At 47.0% G+C, this 15,770-nt stretch overlaps 1 protein-coding gene across 1 annotated transcript in view; it reads right to left on the reverse strand.

Annotated features, from left to right (window-relative positions):
* The window catches only part of COL6A1 (collagen type VI alpha 1 chain), an 80,848-nt gene that overhangs the window by 5,972 nt on the left and 59,106 nt on the right, over positions 1-15,770 (reverse strand). Inside the window, exons 26-33 of the mRNA XM_063933282.1 lie at positions 12,609-12,674; positions 12,151-12,186; positions 11,744-11,780; positions 8,670-8,678; positions 8,140-8,273; positions 7,031-7,140; positions 5,911-6,094; positions 5,656-5,836 (exon numbers count right to left, since the gene is read on the reverse strand). Of these exons, the coding sequence (XP_063789352.1) occupies positions 5,656-5,836; positions 5,911-6,094; positions 7,031-7,140; positions 8,140-8,273; positions 8,670-8,678; positions 11,744-11,780; positions 12,151-12,186; positions 12,609-12,674 (757 nt within the window). The remainder of the gene's footprint in view (positions 1-5,655; positions 5,837-5,910; positions 6,095-7,030; positions 7,141-8,139; positions 8,274-8,669; positions 8,679-11,743; positions 11,781-12,150; positions 12,187-12,608; positions 12,675-15,770) is intronic.

Below are 15,770 nucleotides of genomic sequence, written 5' to 3' on the forward strand. Positions count from 1 at the left end.
TATAAAGACGCATCTGCATATGTGTGTGTGTACTGTATCTTTAAAATAAGAATTTACTTACCAATAATTCTATTTCTCGTAGTCCGTAGTGGATGCTGGGGACTCCGTCAGGACCATGGGGATTAGCGGGCTCCGCAGGAGACAGGGCACATCTAAAAAGCTTTTTAGGTCACATGGTGTGTACTGGCTCCTCCCCCTATGACCCTCCTCCAAGCCTCAGTTAGGTACTGTGCCCGGACGAGCGTACACAATAAGGAAGGATCTTGAATCCCGGGTAAGACTCATACCAGCCACACCAATCACACCGTACAACTTGTGATCTGAACCCAGTTAACAGTATGATAACAAAACGAAGTAGCCTCTGAAAAAATGGCTCACAACAATAGTAATAACCCGATTTTTGTAACAATAACTATGTACAAGCATTGCAGACAATCCGCACTTGGGATGGGCGCCCAGCATCCACTACGGACTACGAGAAATAGAATTATCGGTAAGTAAATTCTTATTTTCTCTAACGTCCTAGTGGATGCTGGGGACTCCGTCAGGACCATGGGGATTATACCAAAGCTCCCAAACGGGCGGGAGAGTGCGGATGACTCTGCAGCACCGAATGAGAGAACTCCAGGTCCTCTTTAGCCAGAGTATCAAATTTGTAAAATTTTACAAACGTGTTCTCCCCTGACCACGTAGCTGCTCGGCAAAGTTATAATGCCGAGACTCCTCGGGCAGCCGCCCAGGATGAGGCCACCTTCCTTGTGGAATGGGCATCTACATATTTCGGCTGTGGCAGGCCTGCCACAGAATGTGCAAGCTGAATTGTACTACAAATCTAGCGTGCAATAGACTGCTTAGAAGCAGGAGCACCCAGCTTGTTGGGTGCATACAATATAAACAGCAAGTCAGACTTTCTGACTCCAGCCGTCCTAACTATATATATATATATATATATATATTTTTAGGGCCCTGACAACGTCTAGTAACTTGGAGTCCTCCAAGTCCCCAGTAGCCGCAGGCACCACAATAGGTTGTTTCAGGTGACAACGCTGACACCCCTTTAGGAAGAAACTGGAGACGAGTCCCAGTTCTGCCCTGTTCAAATGGAAAATTCTAATATGGGCTTTTGTAAAACAAAACCGCCCATTCTTTTTGACAATCGCCTGGCCGAGGCCAGGACTAACAACATGGTCACTTTCCATGTGAGATATTGGTCAACAGCATGGTCACTTTCCATGTGAGATATTTCAAATCCACAGATTTGAGCGGTTCAAACCAATATGATTTTAAGGAATCCCAACACTATGTTGAGATCTCACGGTGCCCCTAGAGGCACAAAAGAACTGTATATGGAATACACCCTTTACAATCTGGACTTCAGGAACTGAAGTCAATTTTTTCTGGAAGAAAATCTACAGGGCCGAAATTTAAATCTTAATGAACCCCAATTTGAGGCTCAAAACACTCCTGTTTTCAGGAAGTGCAGAATCGACCTAGTTGAATTTCCTTCGTGGAGCCTTCCTGGCCTTACCCACGCAACATATTTTCACCACATGTGGTGATGACGTTGTGCGGTCACCTCCTTCCTGGCTTTGACCAAGGTAGGTATGACCTCTTATGGAATGCCTTTTTCCCTTCAGAATCCGGTATTCAACCGCCATGCCGTCAAACGCAGCCGCGGTAATTCTTGGAAAAGACATGGTACTTGCTGAAGCAAGTCCCTTCTTAGCTCCCCAGGCCCTTAGTCCTCTGTGAGCATCTCTTGAAGCTCCGGGTACCAAGTCCCTCTTGGCCCATCCGGAGCCACTAGTATAGTTCATACTCCTCTATGTCTTATAATTCTCAATACCTTGGTTATGAGAAACAGAGGAGGGAACCCATACACTGACTGGTACACCCACGGTGTTACCAGAACATCCACAGCTATCGCCTGAAGGTCTCATGACCTGGCGGAATACCTGTCCCGTTTTTCGGGCGGGACGCTATCATGTCCACCTTTGGTCTTTGCCAACGGTCCACAATCATGCTGAAAAACTTCCCTATGAAGTTTCCACTCTCCCGGGTGGAGGTCATGCCTGCTGAGGAAGTCTGCTTCCCAGTCGTCCACTCCCGGAAAGAACACTGCTGACAGTGCTATCACATGATTTTCCGCCTAGCGAAAAATCCTTGCAGTTTTGTCACTGCCCTCCTGCTTCTTGTGCCGCCCTTTCTGTTTACGTGGGCGACTGCCGTGATGTTATCCCACTGGATCAATACCGGCTGACCTTGAAGCAGAGGTCTTGCTAAGTTTAGAGCCTTATAAATTTGCTCTAAGCTTATTTATGCAGAGAGAATTCTCCAGACTTAATCACACTTCCCTGGAAATTTTTTCCCTGTGTGACTGTTCTCCAGCCTCTCAGGCTGGCCTCCGTGGTCACCGGCATCCAATCCTGAATGCCAAATCTGCGGCCCTCTAGAAGATGAGCACTCTGTAATCACCACAGGAGAGACACCCTTGTCCTTGGATATAGGGTTATCCGCTGATGCATCTGAGGATGCGATCCGGACCATTTGTCCAGCAGATCCCACCGAAGAGTTCTTGCGGGAAATCTGCCGAATGGAATTGCTTCGTAATAAGCCACCATTTTTACCAGGACTCTTGTGCAATGATGCACTGACACTTTTCCTGGTTTTAGGAGGATCCCGATTAGCTCGGATAACTCCCTGGCTTTCTCCACTGGGAGAAACACGTTTTTCTGGACTGTGTCCAGAATCATCCCTATGAACAGTAGACGTGTCATCGGAAAAAGCTGCGATTTCGGAATATTTAGAATCCACTCGTGCTGACGTAGAACTACTTAAGATAGTGCTACTCCGACCTCCAACTGTTCTCTGGACCTTGCCCTTATCAGGAAAGCGTCCATGTTTCCTTTTAAGAAAAATCATCATTCCGGCCATTACCTTGGTAAAGACCCGGGGCGCCGTGGACAACCCAAACGGCAGCGTCTGAACTGATAGTGACAGTTCTGTACCAGGAACCTGAAGTACCCTTGGTGAGAAGGGCAAATTTGGACCTGTAGGTAAGCGTCCCTGATATCCAGTGACACCATATCGTCCCCTTCTTCCTGGTTCGCTATCACTGCTCTGAGTGACTCCATCTTGATTTGAACGCTTGTATGTAAGTGTTCAAATATTTCAGATCTCACCGAGCCGGTTGGCTTCAGTACCACAATATAGTGTGGAATACTACCCCCTTCCATGTTGTAAGAGGGGTACTTTGATTATCACCTGCTGGGAATACAGCCTGTGAATTGTGTGAGGGGGAGATGTCTCGAATTTCCAATGTACACCTGGGATACTACATGTAGGATCCCGGAGTTCCCTTGCGAGTGAGCCCCCTGCGTACTGAAACTCTTGAGATGACCCCCTACCGCACCTGAGTCCGCTTGTACGGCCCCAGCGTTATGCTGCGGACTTGGCAGAAGCTGTGAGGGGCTTCTGTTCCTGGGAATGGGCTGCTTGCTGCAGTCTTCTTCCCTTTCCTCTACCCCTGGGCAGATATGACTGGCCTTTGCCCGCCTGCCCCTATGGGGACGAAAGGACTGAGACTGAAAAGACTGTGTCCTTTTTTGCCGATATGTGATTCGGGGTAACAAAAAGTGGATTTTTCAGCTGTTGCCATGGCCACCAGGTCCGATGGACCGCCCCTTTATACGGCAATACTTCCACATGCCGTCTGGAATCTGCCTCACCTGACCACTGTCGTGTCTTCGTCTGGCAGATATGTAAATCACATTTACTCTTGATGCCAGAATGCAAATATCCCTCTGCGCATCACGCATATATAGAAATGCATCCTTAAAATGCTCTATAGTCAATAAAATCTTGTCCCTGTCAAGGGTATCAAAATTTTCAGTCAGGAAATCCGACCAAGCCCCCTCAGCGCTGCACATCCAGGCTGAGGCGATTGCTGGTCGTAGTATAACACCAGTATGTGTGTATATACTGTCATGATATTTTTCAGCTTCCTATCAGCTGGCTTCTTGAGGGCGGCCGTATCTAGAGACGGTAACGCCATGTTTTTATAAGCGTGTGAGCGCCTTATCCACCCTAAGGTGTGTTTCCCAACTCGCCCTTACTTCTGGCGGGAAAGGGTATACCGCCCATAACTTTCTATCGGAGGAACCCCACGTATCATCACACACTTCATTTAATTTATCTGATTCAGGCAAAACTACAAGTAGTTTATTCACACCCTACAAAATACCCTTATTTGTGGTACTTGTAGTATCAGAAATATGTAACAGCTCCTTCATTGCCCTTAACATGTAACTCGTGGCCCTAAAGGAAAATTACGTATGTTTCTTCACCGTCGACACTGGGGTCAGTGTCCATGTCTGTGTCTGTCGACCGACTGAGGTAAATGGGCGTTTTTACAAGCCCCTGACGGTGTCTGAGACGCCTGGACCGGTACTAATTTGTCCGCCGGCCATCTCATGTCGTCAACCGTCTTGCAGCGTGTTGACATTATCACGTAATTCCATAAGTAGACCATCCATTCCGGTGTCGACTCCCTAGAGAGTGACATCAACATTACAGGCAATTTGCTCCGCCTCCTCACCAACATTTTCCTCATACATGTCGACACACACGTACCGACATACAGCACACACACAGGGAATGCTCTGATAGAGGACAGGACCCACTAGCCCTTTGGGGAGACAGAGGGAGAGTTTGCCAGCACACACCAAAAGCGCTATAATGTATATAACAACCCTAGAAGGTGTTGTTTCTATATATGCGCTCTTAATATATCATTATATCGCCAATTTATGCCCCCCTTCTCTTTTAACCCTGTTTCTGTAGTGCAGTGCAGGGGAGAGTGGGAGCCTTCCTCACCAGCGGAGCTGATCAGGAAAATGGCGCTGAGTGCTGAGGAGAATAAGCTCCGCCCCCTTTTCGGCGGGCTTTTCCTCCCGGTTTTTTAATAACTGGCCTGGGTTAAAATACATACATATAGCCTTAATGGCTATATGTGATGTATTTATTTGCCAAATAGGTATTTATATTGCTGCCCAGGGCGCCCCCAGCAGCGCCCTGCACCCTCCGTGACCGTGTCAGTGAGCCGTGTGACAACAATGGCGCACAGCTGCAGTGCTGTGCGCTACCTCTCTGAAGACTGTGAAGTCTTCTGCCGCCTGTTTCCGGACCTCCGTTCCGCCGTCTTTCTTCAGCGTCTGTAAGGGGGATCGGCGGCGCGGCTCCGGGACGAACCCCAGGCTGACCTGTGTTCCGACTCCCTCTGGAGCTCAGTGTCCAGTAGCCTAAGACTTCAATCCTCCTGCACGCAGGTGAGTTGCCAGTCTCTCCCCTAAGTCCCTCGTTGCAGTGATCCTGTCGCCAGCAGGAATCACTGATTAGAAACCTAAAAAAAAACTTTACTAAATAGCTCCTTAAGAGAGCCATCCAGTTTGCACCCTTCTCGGACGGGCACAAAAACCTAACTGAGGCTTGGAGGAGGGTCATAGGGGGAGGAGCCAGTACACACCATGTGACCTAAAAAGCTTTTTAGATGTGCCCTGTCTCCTGCGGAGCCCGCTAATCCCCATGGTCCTGACGGAGTCCCCAGCATCCACTAGGACGTTAGAGAAATAGCCTTCATCGGTCATGTGCCAGTACCTTTGCAGATATGTGCGGTCAGGTTCTGCAGGAAGCCATCATCTAGTAGCTCTGCGTAGGTGTTCCTCTGCAGAGACAGGCTCTTTATAGCTTTATGTGTTGGGCTTGAACAAGCAATCTCTTGCAGTTGGTCAGGGTTGGCGGGAGACTGGAAAATGTCTCCTACTCCAACTGAAACAACCTGTTGAAGAGAAGGAGTGTGAGCAAGATGACTTAATGCATAAGGAGGCACAGAGATAATAGGTGTCTTCTTACTGGAGCAACGTTGCACAGGGTGCTCAATGGCATTTTGTCTCTCAGGATATCAGAGTGGCCATCTGTCAGCACAAGTGCCACTCTCTTGTCAGATGCAAACCGTTTCATCAGGTTCTCATTAGTAAAAGCAAGGGCAGAGCCTGTCCACGTGCCACCTGCGATCCAGCGTAAGTTCTTTATCGCCCTACAGAAAGAAGGTTCAAACTCGTCAGCAGAAGAGAAATATAGGAATTCGCCATCCTGTGGTTTCTATTACTGTTGCAGGTATAGTTCTAGATGGTGTTAAGCCAGATACTATGTTGTGCAGGACTATTGGGGAGATATATCAAACCTTTGAGATATAAAGTGGAGACGTTGCACATAGCAACCAATGAACTCCTAAGTGTCATTTCATAGACTGTGCTTGATAAATGACAGCTGATTGATTGCTATGGGCAACTTCTCCACTTTTTATCTACATCTCCCCTTATGTATTGTACTATGGCCCTCATTCCGAGTCGTTCGCTCTGTATTTTTCATCGCATCGCAGTGAAATTCCGCTTAGTACGCATGCGCAATAATCGCACTGCGACTGCGCCAAGTAATTTTACAATGGAGATAGTATTTTTACTCACGGCTTTTTCATCGCTCCGGCGATCGTAATGTGATTGACAGGAAATGGGTGTTACTGGGCGGAAACAGGCCGTTTTATGGGCGTGCAGGAAAAAACGCTACCGTTTCTGGAAAAAACGCAGGAGTGGCCGGGGAAACGGGGGAGTGTCTGGGCGAACGCTGGGTGTGTTTGTGACGTCAAACCAGGAACGACAAGCACTGAACTGATCGCAGATGCCGAGTAAGTCTGAAGCTACTCTGAAACTGCTAAGTAGTTTGTAATCGCAATATTGCGAATACATCGGTCGCAATTTTAAGAAGCTAAGATACACTCCCAGTAGGCGTAGGCTTAGCGTGAGCAACTCTGCTAAATTCGCCTTGCGAGCGATCAACTCGGAATGAGGGCCTATGTATGGTAATTACTGTATGCAAGCTACATTTTTGGTGGTTGTTCCCCCTCCCCTTCTGCTTATGATGCTGGAAATAGTAACATTTCCATGCAGAATAAATGGGTCAGAGCGTCACTCACTCCTTCAGCTGGCCGATGGTCTGGATGTTGGCATCTCCCATGGCTACAGACTCTTCAGTGTTTCCGTGACTGTACTGCACCACCCCAATCCTGGAATCTCCAGAGTCAAACTGCATTTAGGGAACAAAAGAGAACATTTGTATTGTGAGGTCATGGAAACGGGTTGGGTATGTGTGACCGGTGCTTAAGAGACTGCCGGTCACAATACCGACAGTGGGATCCCGGCATTTAGATGGCCTGCGGGGGGGTGAGCGCAACAAAGCCCATTACGGGCTTGGTGGTGAGCTGCGCTTGCCACGGGTTCTATTCCTACTCTATTGGTTTTGTGGACACCCACGAGTGGGAATAGTCCCTGTTTGTCGGCATGCCGACCATCAGGATAATGAGGGGGCGGAATGTAGGTGCCGGTGTTGTGACCGGCGGTCTCCTGACTACATCCCATGGAAACATTTGCCTTGATGCAGCGATGAACTTACACCAATGTATGCAGTACAAATTGTGCAAATTCCCACTGCACATGCGCATAGAGAATGGACGCATACGTGTCAATGTAGACTTGCGCATATCTGCCAACTGCGCCTCATTACGGCTGCAGAGGACCAACGGGGCTACAGAGGGGTATGGTATAGGGTCCATCTCAAGATGCGTATGGTACCACGGGGGAGATTTATCAAGGCATGGAGAGAGGCAAAGTAAAACCAATCAGCTCTTATCTGTCATATGTCAAACAGCCTGCAAACTGACAGAAGCTAATTGGTTGGTACTTTATCTCTCTCCAAGCTTTGAGACATCTCCCCCTATGATTGAGAATTTCTTTAAAAGTCATTTGCACCCATTCCAACTCTGCAGCAGCCTTGTGATAAGTTGGGCAAAACTGAGCATACCGGAACCTTGTAAATATGTTAATAGCAAGTATATGGAAACTGCAGTTACGGTAAAAGTAAATGTATGGAAACATTTTATGTCTGGAAACATAAGAGTACGGCAATATTGTGAAACTATGGAAACATTTACACTGTAAATATGAAGCTAGCACCCAGCATTGCATAATAAGAAATGGTTTGGTGGCATGATTTCTTGTCTGTAATCAGTGAAACCAGTTCTCTCACCTTGACATGTTCATCCCTACTCAGCCGATCAATGACCTTTATGATAAACTCTTTGGAAACCTGGAAATTAGCGTGTCCAATACTCTCGGAACTGTCAACCACGAAGAGGACATCAATGGGACCACAGATGCAGTCTGCAGGACACACAGAAGACATCATGATATCACAGAAACAAACAGCACATTGCAGTAGTACTGCCAAATACTGTGCACTGTGTGAGCACCACCGGTGGAGCCAGCGTGGGGGGGCGGGGGGGGGGGGGGGAGCGGGAGGAGTAGAGGACATATGAAAAGGGTAAATGTGTGGCTGTAAGAACATGTAGTGACACTGGATAAGAGCGTGGACTGGCAGCCTATTGGAAGCGACCATGATACGATATTGATGGAAAGCAATGAGATTAAGTAGACATGAGTCTGAATATGTGAAAAGGTGTCAGCACACTGTAAGTCAGAATAACTATAAAGATGTGAAAAGAAGGCATACAGTAAGCAGGTTAAGTATACATGCAGGCGTAACCAATGCATACTCACCACAGCAAGCTGAAAAGGAAAGACATACCGGTTACACACCAATCAGAAACGGCTTGTCATATGACAACCAAACATGAAGGATACAGGCAAGAATGAGCAGGCCTGACATCACACAGACTAGAGAATAATAAGCAGACAGGAATTAAGTAACTCATCTCTCCAGACTGTTGTAGAACAGTTCTTACTGAGAACACCTAATATTAGAGAAGCAGCACTGAAATCAATGGAAGACTAATTTACTGGTAGCACAGTGGTTAAGCAGTGGAAGATTTTACCTAGGACTTCAGCCCCCTCCCCTCCCCCATCCCCACCAGGAAAATCTGCCACCCGCAGAGACTGCCTAGCAGTGCCCGTGACTTCCCACTGCAAGCGCTCTCTGCTAATCACAGCCAGACAGGCAGACCCAGAGGGAGGTCCTATTCCCCGACCTCACAGAAATGGCAAAAGGAGAGAGAGGGTGGAGCCAATTATGTGATTTGCATAGAGGCTCCGCCCTCTCCCCGTTCACTAACGATTTGCAGCATTATCCTTCCCACAGTGCCCACTTTGCTAGATGTGGGCCTTTTTTCATGGGAACCTGGACATTGTTAATCCGACTCTCACCCTGTACTATGGCCCTTATTCTGAGTTGTTCGCTCGCTAGCTGCTTTTAGCAGCATTGCACACGCTAAGCCGCCACCTAGTGGGAGTGAATCTTAGCTTTGCAGAATAGCGAACGAAAGATTAGCAGAATTGCGAATAGAAATTTCTTTGCAGTTTCTGAGTAGCTCGAGACTTACTCTGCCACTGCGATCAGTTCAGTCAGTTTCGTTCCTGGTTTGACGTCACAAACACACCCAGCGTTCGCCCAGACACTCCCCCGTTTCTTCAGACACTCACGCGTTTTTCCCAGAAACGGCAGCGTTTTTCCGCACACACCCATAAAACGGCCAGTTACCGCCCAGAAACACCCACTTCCTTTCAATCACACTCCGATCACCAGAACGATGAAATTTCTTCGTTAAGTCGTGAGTAAAATACCAAACTTTTTTGCAAATTTACTTGGCGCAGGCGCACTGCGAACGTTGCGCATGCGCAGTTTGCGACTAATCGCTCCGTTGCGAAAAAATCTAACGAGCGAACAACTCGGAATGAGGGCCTATGTCGGGTTTATGGCTTTATGCACAAGTATAGAAACATAGAATGTGACGGCAGATAAGAACCACTTGGTCCATCTAGTCTGCCCCCTTTTTTTTACCATATTTTTTATCTCAAACCTTATTTTATCCTTATTTTTTGTAAGGATATCCTTATGTCTATCCCATGCATGTTTAAATTGCTCTACTGTCTTAGCCTCTGCCACCTCTGATGGGAGGCAAATAGAAGCTGTTTAAAAATATACTATGTACTTGGCATTGCTATAAAGATAATTATATAACAGCTAGAAATTTTGACCCATCTTCAGAAGAAAATAGTCCACAAATTTTATGAAAGTGACATATGTTAAAAGCCTAAATGTAGGTTACTGTCTAAACCGATGATGGGAAGAAGTGTCAGGCAGGTCACCAGACAGTTGTACTCATGTCATTCATTTATGGCTGGCTGGACCAGACTCTTATAGGCCCTCACATTTTTGCCAAAAATAGTTCTCACTGAGTAGGAGATGTCTTACTCCTTCTAAAGAGGACACGTGGAGGAGGTGTCCATAGCAAACAATTACATTCTTCCCATCATTTTATAGAATGTACCAGATACTGAATATTTTGAATATTTTTTAAAACTCTTCTTTGAAAGAGACTATTCTCACTGGGGGTAATTCCAAGTTGATCGCAGCAGGATTTTTGATAGCAATTGGGCAAAACCATGTGCACTGCAGGGGAGGCAGATATAACATGTGCAGAAAGAGTTAGATTTGGGTGGGTTATTTTATTTCTGTGCAGGGTAAATACTGGCTGCTTTATTTTTACACTGCAAATTAGATTGCAGATTGAACACACCCCACCCAAATCTAACTCTCTCTGCACATGTTATATCTGCCTCCCCTGCAGTGCACATGGTTTTGCCCAATTGCTAACAAAAATCCTGCTGTGATCAACTTGGAATTACCCCCACTGAGCGGTGCTTAGGGCCTAATTCAGCATGGGTTGTAGATGTGCGAGAAATACACACCTACCACCCTTTACTCTGACATGCGGGGGGGATGCCCAGCATAGTGAAAATCCACCCCACATGTCAGGTCCTGCCCCCCCACCCTGCAAACATGCGAACACATAGCACGACGGCGATGCTCTTGCATGTTTAGGGTTGCCCTCTACCTACGCAGGCGGCTACCCGCCACGTTTAAGCTCCTAGCGGATGCGTGTGACATCATGCAGCTGCCGCGGCCCACCTCGGAAATGGTTCGGACATGCCAGCATTGTCCGGACCACGCCCCTAAAACGCTGCCGCAACACCCCATCCCATCCCGCGAATGCCACTACCTGATTGACTGTGCCATGCACAGTGAGGCTTCTGCACGTGCACACACTGCAGAGGGCTTCAGCATGGGAACGCTGTCGGAGCAGCATTCCACGTGATGGGCAACAGGCGGCCCTTCTATGTGCTTGCAGCCCCAAGCTATATTTTACTTTGTTGTCACATTTGCTTGCTATATCTTTTAAAGATAGTTTAAAAGACCTGCTGATGTTATTATAGAGTGGTGTCTCTTTCATTGATCAAATACATTAATTTAACGTACTACCGAGACTAAATATGCAGCGCTTTTGAAGGTTAGATGACCGCCCTATATGGCCCCCAAACTATAGCATGTTGCCTATTACTGGACCAGTAGAAAGGCAGCCACTCCTTCAATCATGACTTGGATCACAGCCTCTCTGCACTGAATCTATTCAGTTGCTTGACAGACAGTAAAGCCCATTCTTCAGCCTATCCCCATAGTCTACAATGTCACATCACGGGAACATTTGCAGAATCTTAGTTTTATTGCCTTTACAGGACCATAAAATGTTAGAACCATAATTAATCATAGATGTTTCTTTCCCTGGGATACCACTGTAGCTCACATAACAGAATGAAACTGGGTTAGTAGTACTTACAGCACATCTTCATTATAATGTCCAGAACTTCGCATTCCTGCCGAATACACATAGTAACGATTAGCTGAAATTGTAACTAAATGCATAAACCAGACCACAAACAGTAAAAGTCTTTAACACCGAATAGTTTCCAGGCTCCTGATTGAGCTGAAGAATGAGTCACTGGGAATATGTGTTTCATATGCCTATATGGGGTCTCCTAATGCCAGCAGCTGGCACAGAGGGTGGGTATAACAAGAGTGGCTGTGACGACTCACCAAAGGGTGGGTTACCACCACACACAGTAGCAGTGGAATCTGGCAACCGATACTATGAGTCTCTGGTTATTTGTCATCATAGTCATACTGCATAGTACTGGCTAATTCATTGTGCCACAACACTGCCATCAAGAATTAATTGTGACTTACATCTGGGCCTGGTGGTCCTGGAGGTCCTGGAAGTCCCTAGAAGGAAAGATGAACAAAGTTAAAAATCAATGAACAAAATGAGGACAATTAAAACCAGTCGGGAAGCACGGAAGGGCATCGATGTATAACACGCAGTGACAGCGGGATCCCTATTGTAAACTCAACAGTGAACAAAGAGAGAGTCTAGAAACTGGTATCGCGTGTTGGCATCTGTATGAGCAAGCCCAAGTCTAGAACTGGATACCTGCCCACTTAATTATAGGTTAATAAAGAAAAGACCCAATTTACTAACAATGGATTTATGTGTGACCTGCCATAGCAACGAATCAGACACTTGCTTTCATTATCTAACTTGCACTAGGCCGTTGCTATGGCTCAGTCACAAGTAATGCAGTATTAACTATGCCCTGGGCATGAGAAGCATGGCCTTTCATCAGTCTTTGTATTGTAGTAGTCACCTGTGGTCCTTCTGGGCCTCTGTAGCCCTTCGCGCCATTCAATCCTTTAGGCCCTGTAGCAGGATTCTGGGGGGGAAAAGGTAAAATATACCTGTCAATTGTAGTAATGTATTTACCATGTTACAAAGCTTTGGAGTAAAATGTAGAAGAAGACAATCCATCAGCAGCATGTACAGTGCTTAGCCAGTCGATTCCTGGTCCCTTCATTTTACTTGCACCAGCTTCCCAGTCACTAGAACTTTATACAACTCTCTACGGAAAATGGACACCGACCAATAATAAGAATTTACTTACCGATAATTCTATTTCTCGGAGTCCGTAGTGGATGCTGGGGTTCCTGAAAGGACCATGGGGAATAGCGGCTCCGCAGGAGACAGGGCACAAAAAAGTAAAGCTTTTACCAGATCAGGTGGTGTGCACTGGCTCCTCCCCCTATGACCCTCCTCCAGACTCCAGTTAGGTACTGTGCCCGGACGAGCGTACACAATAAGGGAGGCAATTTGAATCCCGGGTAAGACTCATACCAGCCACACCAATCACACCGTACAACTTGTGATCTAAACCCAGTTAACAGTATGATAACAGAAAGAGCCTCTTAAAGATGGCTCCTTAACAATATAACCCGAATTTGTTAACAATAACTATGTACAGTATTGCAGATAATCCGCACTTGGGATGGGCGCCCAGCATCCACTACGGACTCCGAGAAATAGAATTATCGGTAAGTAAATTCTTATTTTCTCTATCGTCCTAAGTGGATGCTGGGGTTCCTGAAAGGACCATGGGGATTATACCAAAGCTCCCAAACGGGCGGGAGAGTGCGGATGACTCTGCAGCACCGAATGAGAGAATTCCAAGTCCTCTTTTGCCAGGGTATCAAATTTGTAGAATTTTACAAACGTGTTTTCCCCCGACCACGTAGCTGCTCGGCAGAATTGTAATGCCGAGACCCCTCGGGCAGCCGCCCAAGATGAGCCCACCTTCCTTGTGGAATGGGCCTTAACAGATTTAGGCTGTGGCAGGCCTGCCACAGAATGAGCAAGTTGAATTGTGTTACAAATCCAACGAGCAATCGTCTGCTTAGAAGCAGGGGCACCCAACTTGTTGGGTGCATATAGTATCAACAGCGAGTCAGATTTTCTGACTTCAGCCGTCCTTGAAATGTATATTTTTAAGGCTCTGACAACGTCCAACAACTTGGAGTCCTCCAAGTCGCCAGTGGCCGCAGGCACCACAATAGGTTGGTTCAGGTGAAACGCTGATACCACCTTAGGGAGAAAATGCGGACGAGTCCTCAGTTCTGCCCTATCCGAATGGAAGATTAGATAAGGGCTTTTATAAGATAAAGCCGCCAATTCCGATACTCTCCTGGCGGAAGCCAGGGCCAGTAACATAGTCACTTTCCATGTGAGATATTTAAAATCCACCTTTTTCAATGGTTCAAACCAATGGGATTTGAGGAAATCTAAAACTACATTTAGATCCCACGGTGCCACCGGAGGCACCACAGGAGGCTGTATATGCAGTACTCCTTTAACAAAAGTCTGTACCTCAGGAACTGAGGCCAATTCTTTTTGGAAGAATATTGACAGGGCCGAAATTTGAACCTTAATAGATCTCAATTTGAGACCCATAGACAATCCTGATTGTAGGAAATGTAGGAAACGACCCAGTTGAAATTCCTCCGTCGGAACACTCCGATCCTCGCACCACGCGACATATTTTCGCCAAATGCGGTGATAATGTTTCGCGGTGACTTCCTTCCTTGCCTTAATCAAGGTAGGAATGACTTCTTCTGGAATGCCTTTCCCTTTTAGGATCTGGCGTTCAACCGCCATGCCGTCAAACGCAGCCGCGGTAAGTCTTGAAAGAGACAGGGACCCTGTTGTAGCAGGTCCCTTCTCAGAAGTAGAGGGCACGGGTCGTCCGTGACCAACTCTTGAAGTTCCGGGTACCAAGTCCTTCTTGGCCAATCCGGAGCCACTAGTATTGTTCTTACTCCTCCTCACCGTATAATCTTCAATACCTTTGGTATGAGAGGCAGAGGAGGAAACACATATACTGATTTGTACACCCAAGGTGTTACCAGTGCGTCCACAGCTATTGCCTGTGGATCTCTTGACCTGGCGCAATACTTGTCCAGTTTCTTGTTGAGGCGAGACGCCATCATGTCTACCATTGGTCTTTCCCAACAGTTTATTAGCATGTGGAAGACTTCTGGATGAAGACCCCCCTCTCCCGGGTGAATATCGTGTCTGCTGAGGAAGTCTGCTTCCCAGTTGTCCACGCCCGGGAAGAACACTGCTGACAGTGCTATTACGTGATTCTCCGCCCAGCGAAGAATGTTGGCAGCTTCTGCCATTGCACTCCTGCTTCTTGTGCCGCCCTGTCTGTTTACATGGGCGACCGCCGTGATGTTGTCCGACTGAATCAACACCGGTTTTCCTTGCAGGAGTGGTTCCGCCTGGCTTAGAGCATTTTAGATTGCTCTTAGTACCAGAATGTTTATGTGAAGAGACTTTTCCAGGTTCGTCCATACCCCCTGGAAGTTTCTTCCTTGTGTGACTGCTCCCCAACCTCTCAGGCTGGCGTCCGTGGTCACCAGGATCAAATCCTGTATGCCGAATCTGCGGCCCTCCAATAGATGAGCCTTTTGCAACCACCACAGAAGATATACCCTTGTCCTTGGCGACAGGGTTATTCGCAGGTGCATCTGAGGATGCGACCCTGACCATTTGTCCAACAGATCCCTTTGGAAAATTCTTGCATGGAATCTGCCGAATGGAATTGCTTCGTAAAAAGCCACCATTTTTCCCAGGACTCTTGTGCATTGATGTACAGACACCTTTCCTGGTTTTAGGAGGTTCCTGACAGGTCGGATAACTCCTTGGCTTTTTCCTCGGGAAGAAAAACCTTTTTCTGAACCGTGTCCAGAATCATCCCTAGGAACAGCAGACGTATCGTCGGAAAACAGCTGCGATTCTTGGAATATTTAGAATCCAGTCGTGCCGTCGAAGAACTACTTTAGATAGTGCTCTTCCGACCTCCAACTGTTCTCTGGAACTTGCCCTTTTTAGGTCGTGCAAGTAAGGGATAATTTAGATGCCTTTTTTCTTTGAAGAAACATCTTTTCGGCCATTACCTTGGTAAAAAGGCCCGGGG

The sequence above is a fragment of the Pseudophryne corroboree genome, chromosome 7 (genome assembly GCF_028390025.1).
Source record: "Pseudophryne corroboree isolate aPseCor3 chromosome 7, aPseCor3.hap2, whole genome shotgun sequence".
Classification (NCBI taxonomy): Eukaryota; Metazoa; Chordata; class Amphibia; order Anura; family Myobatrachidae; genus Pseudophryne; species Pseudophryne corroboree.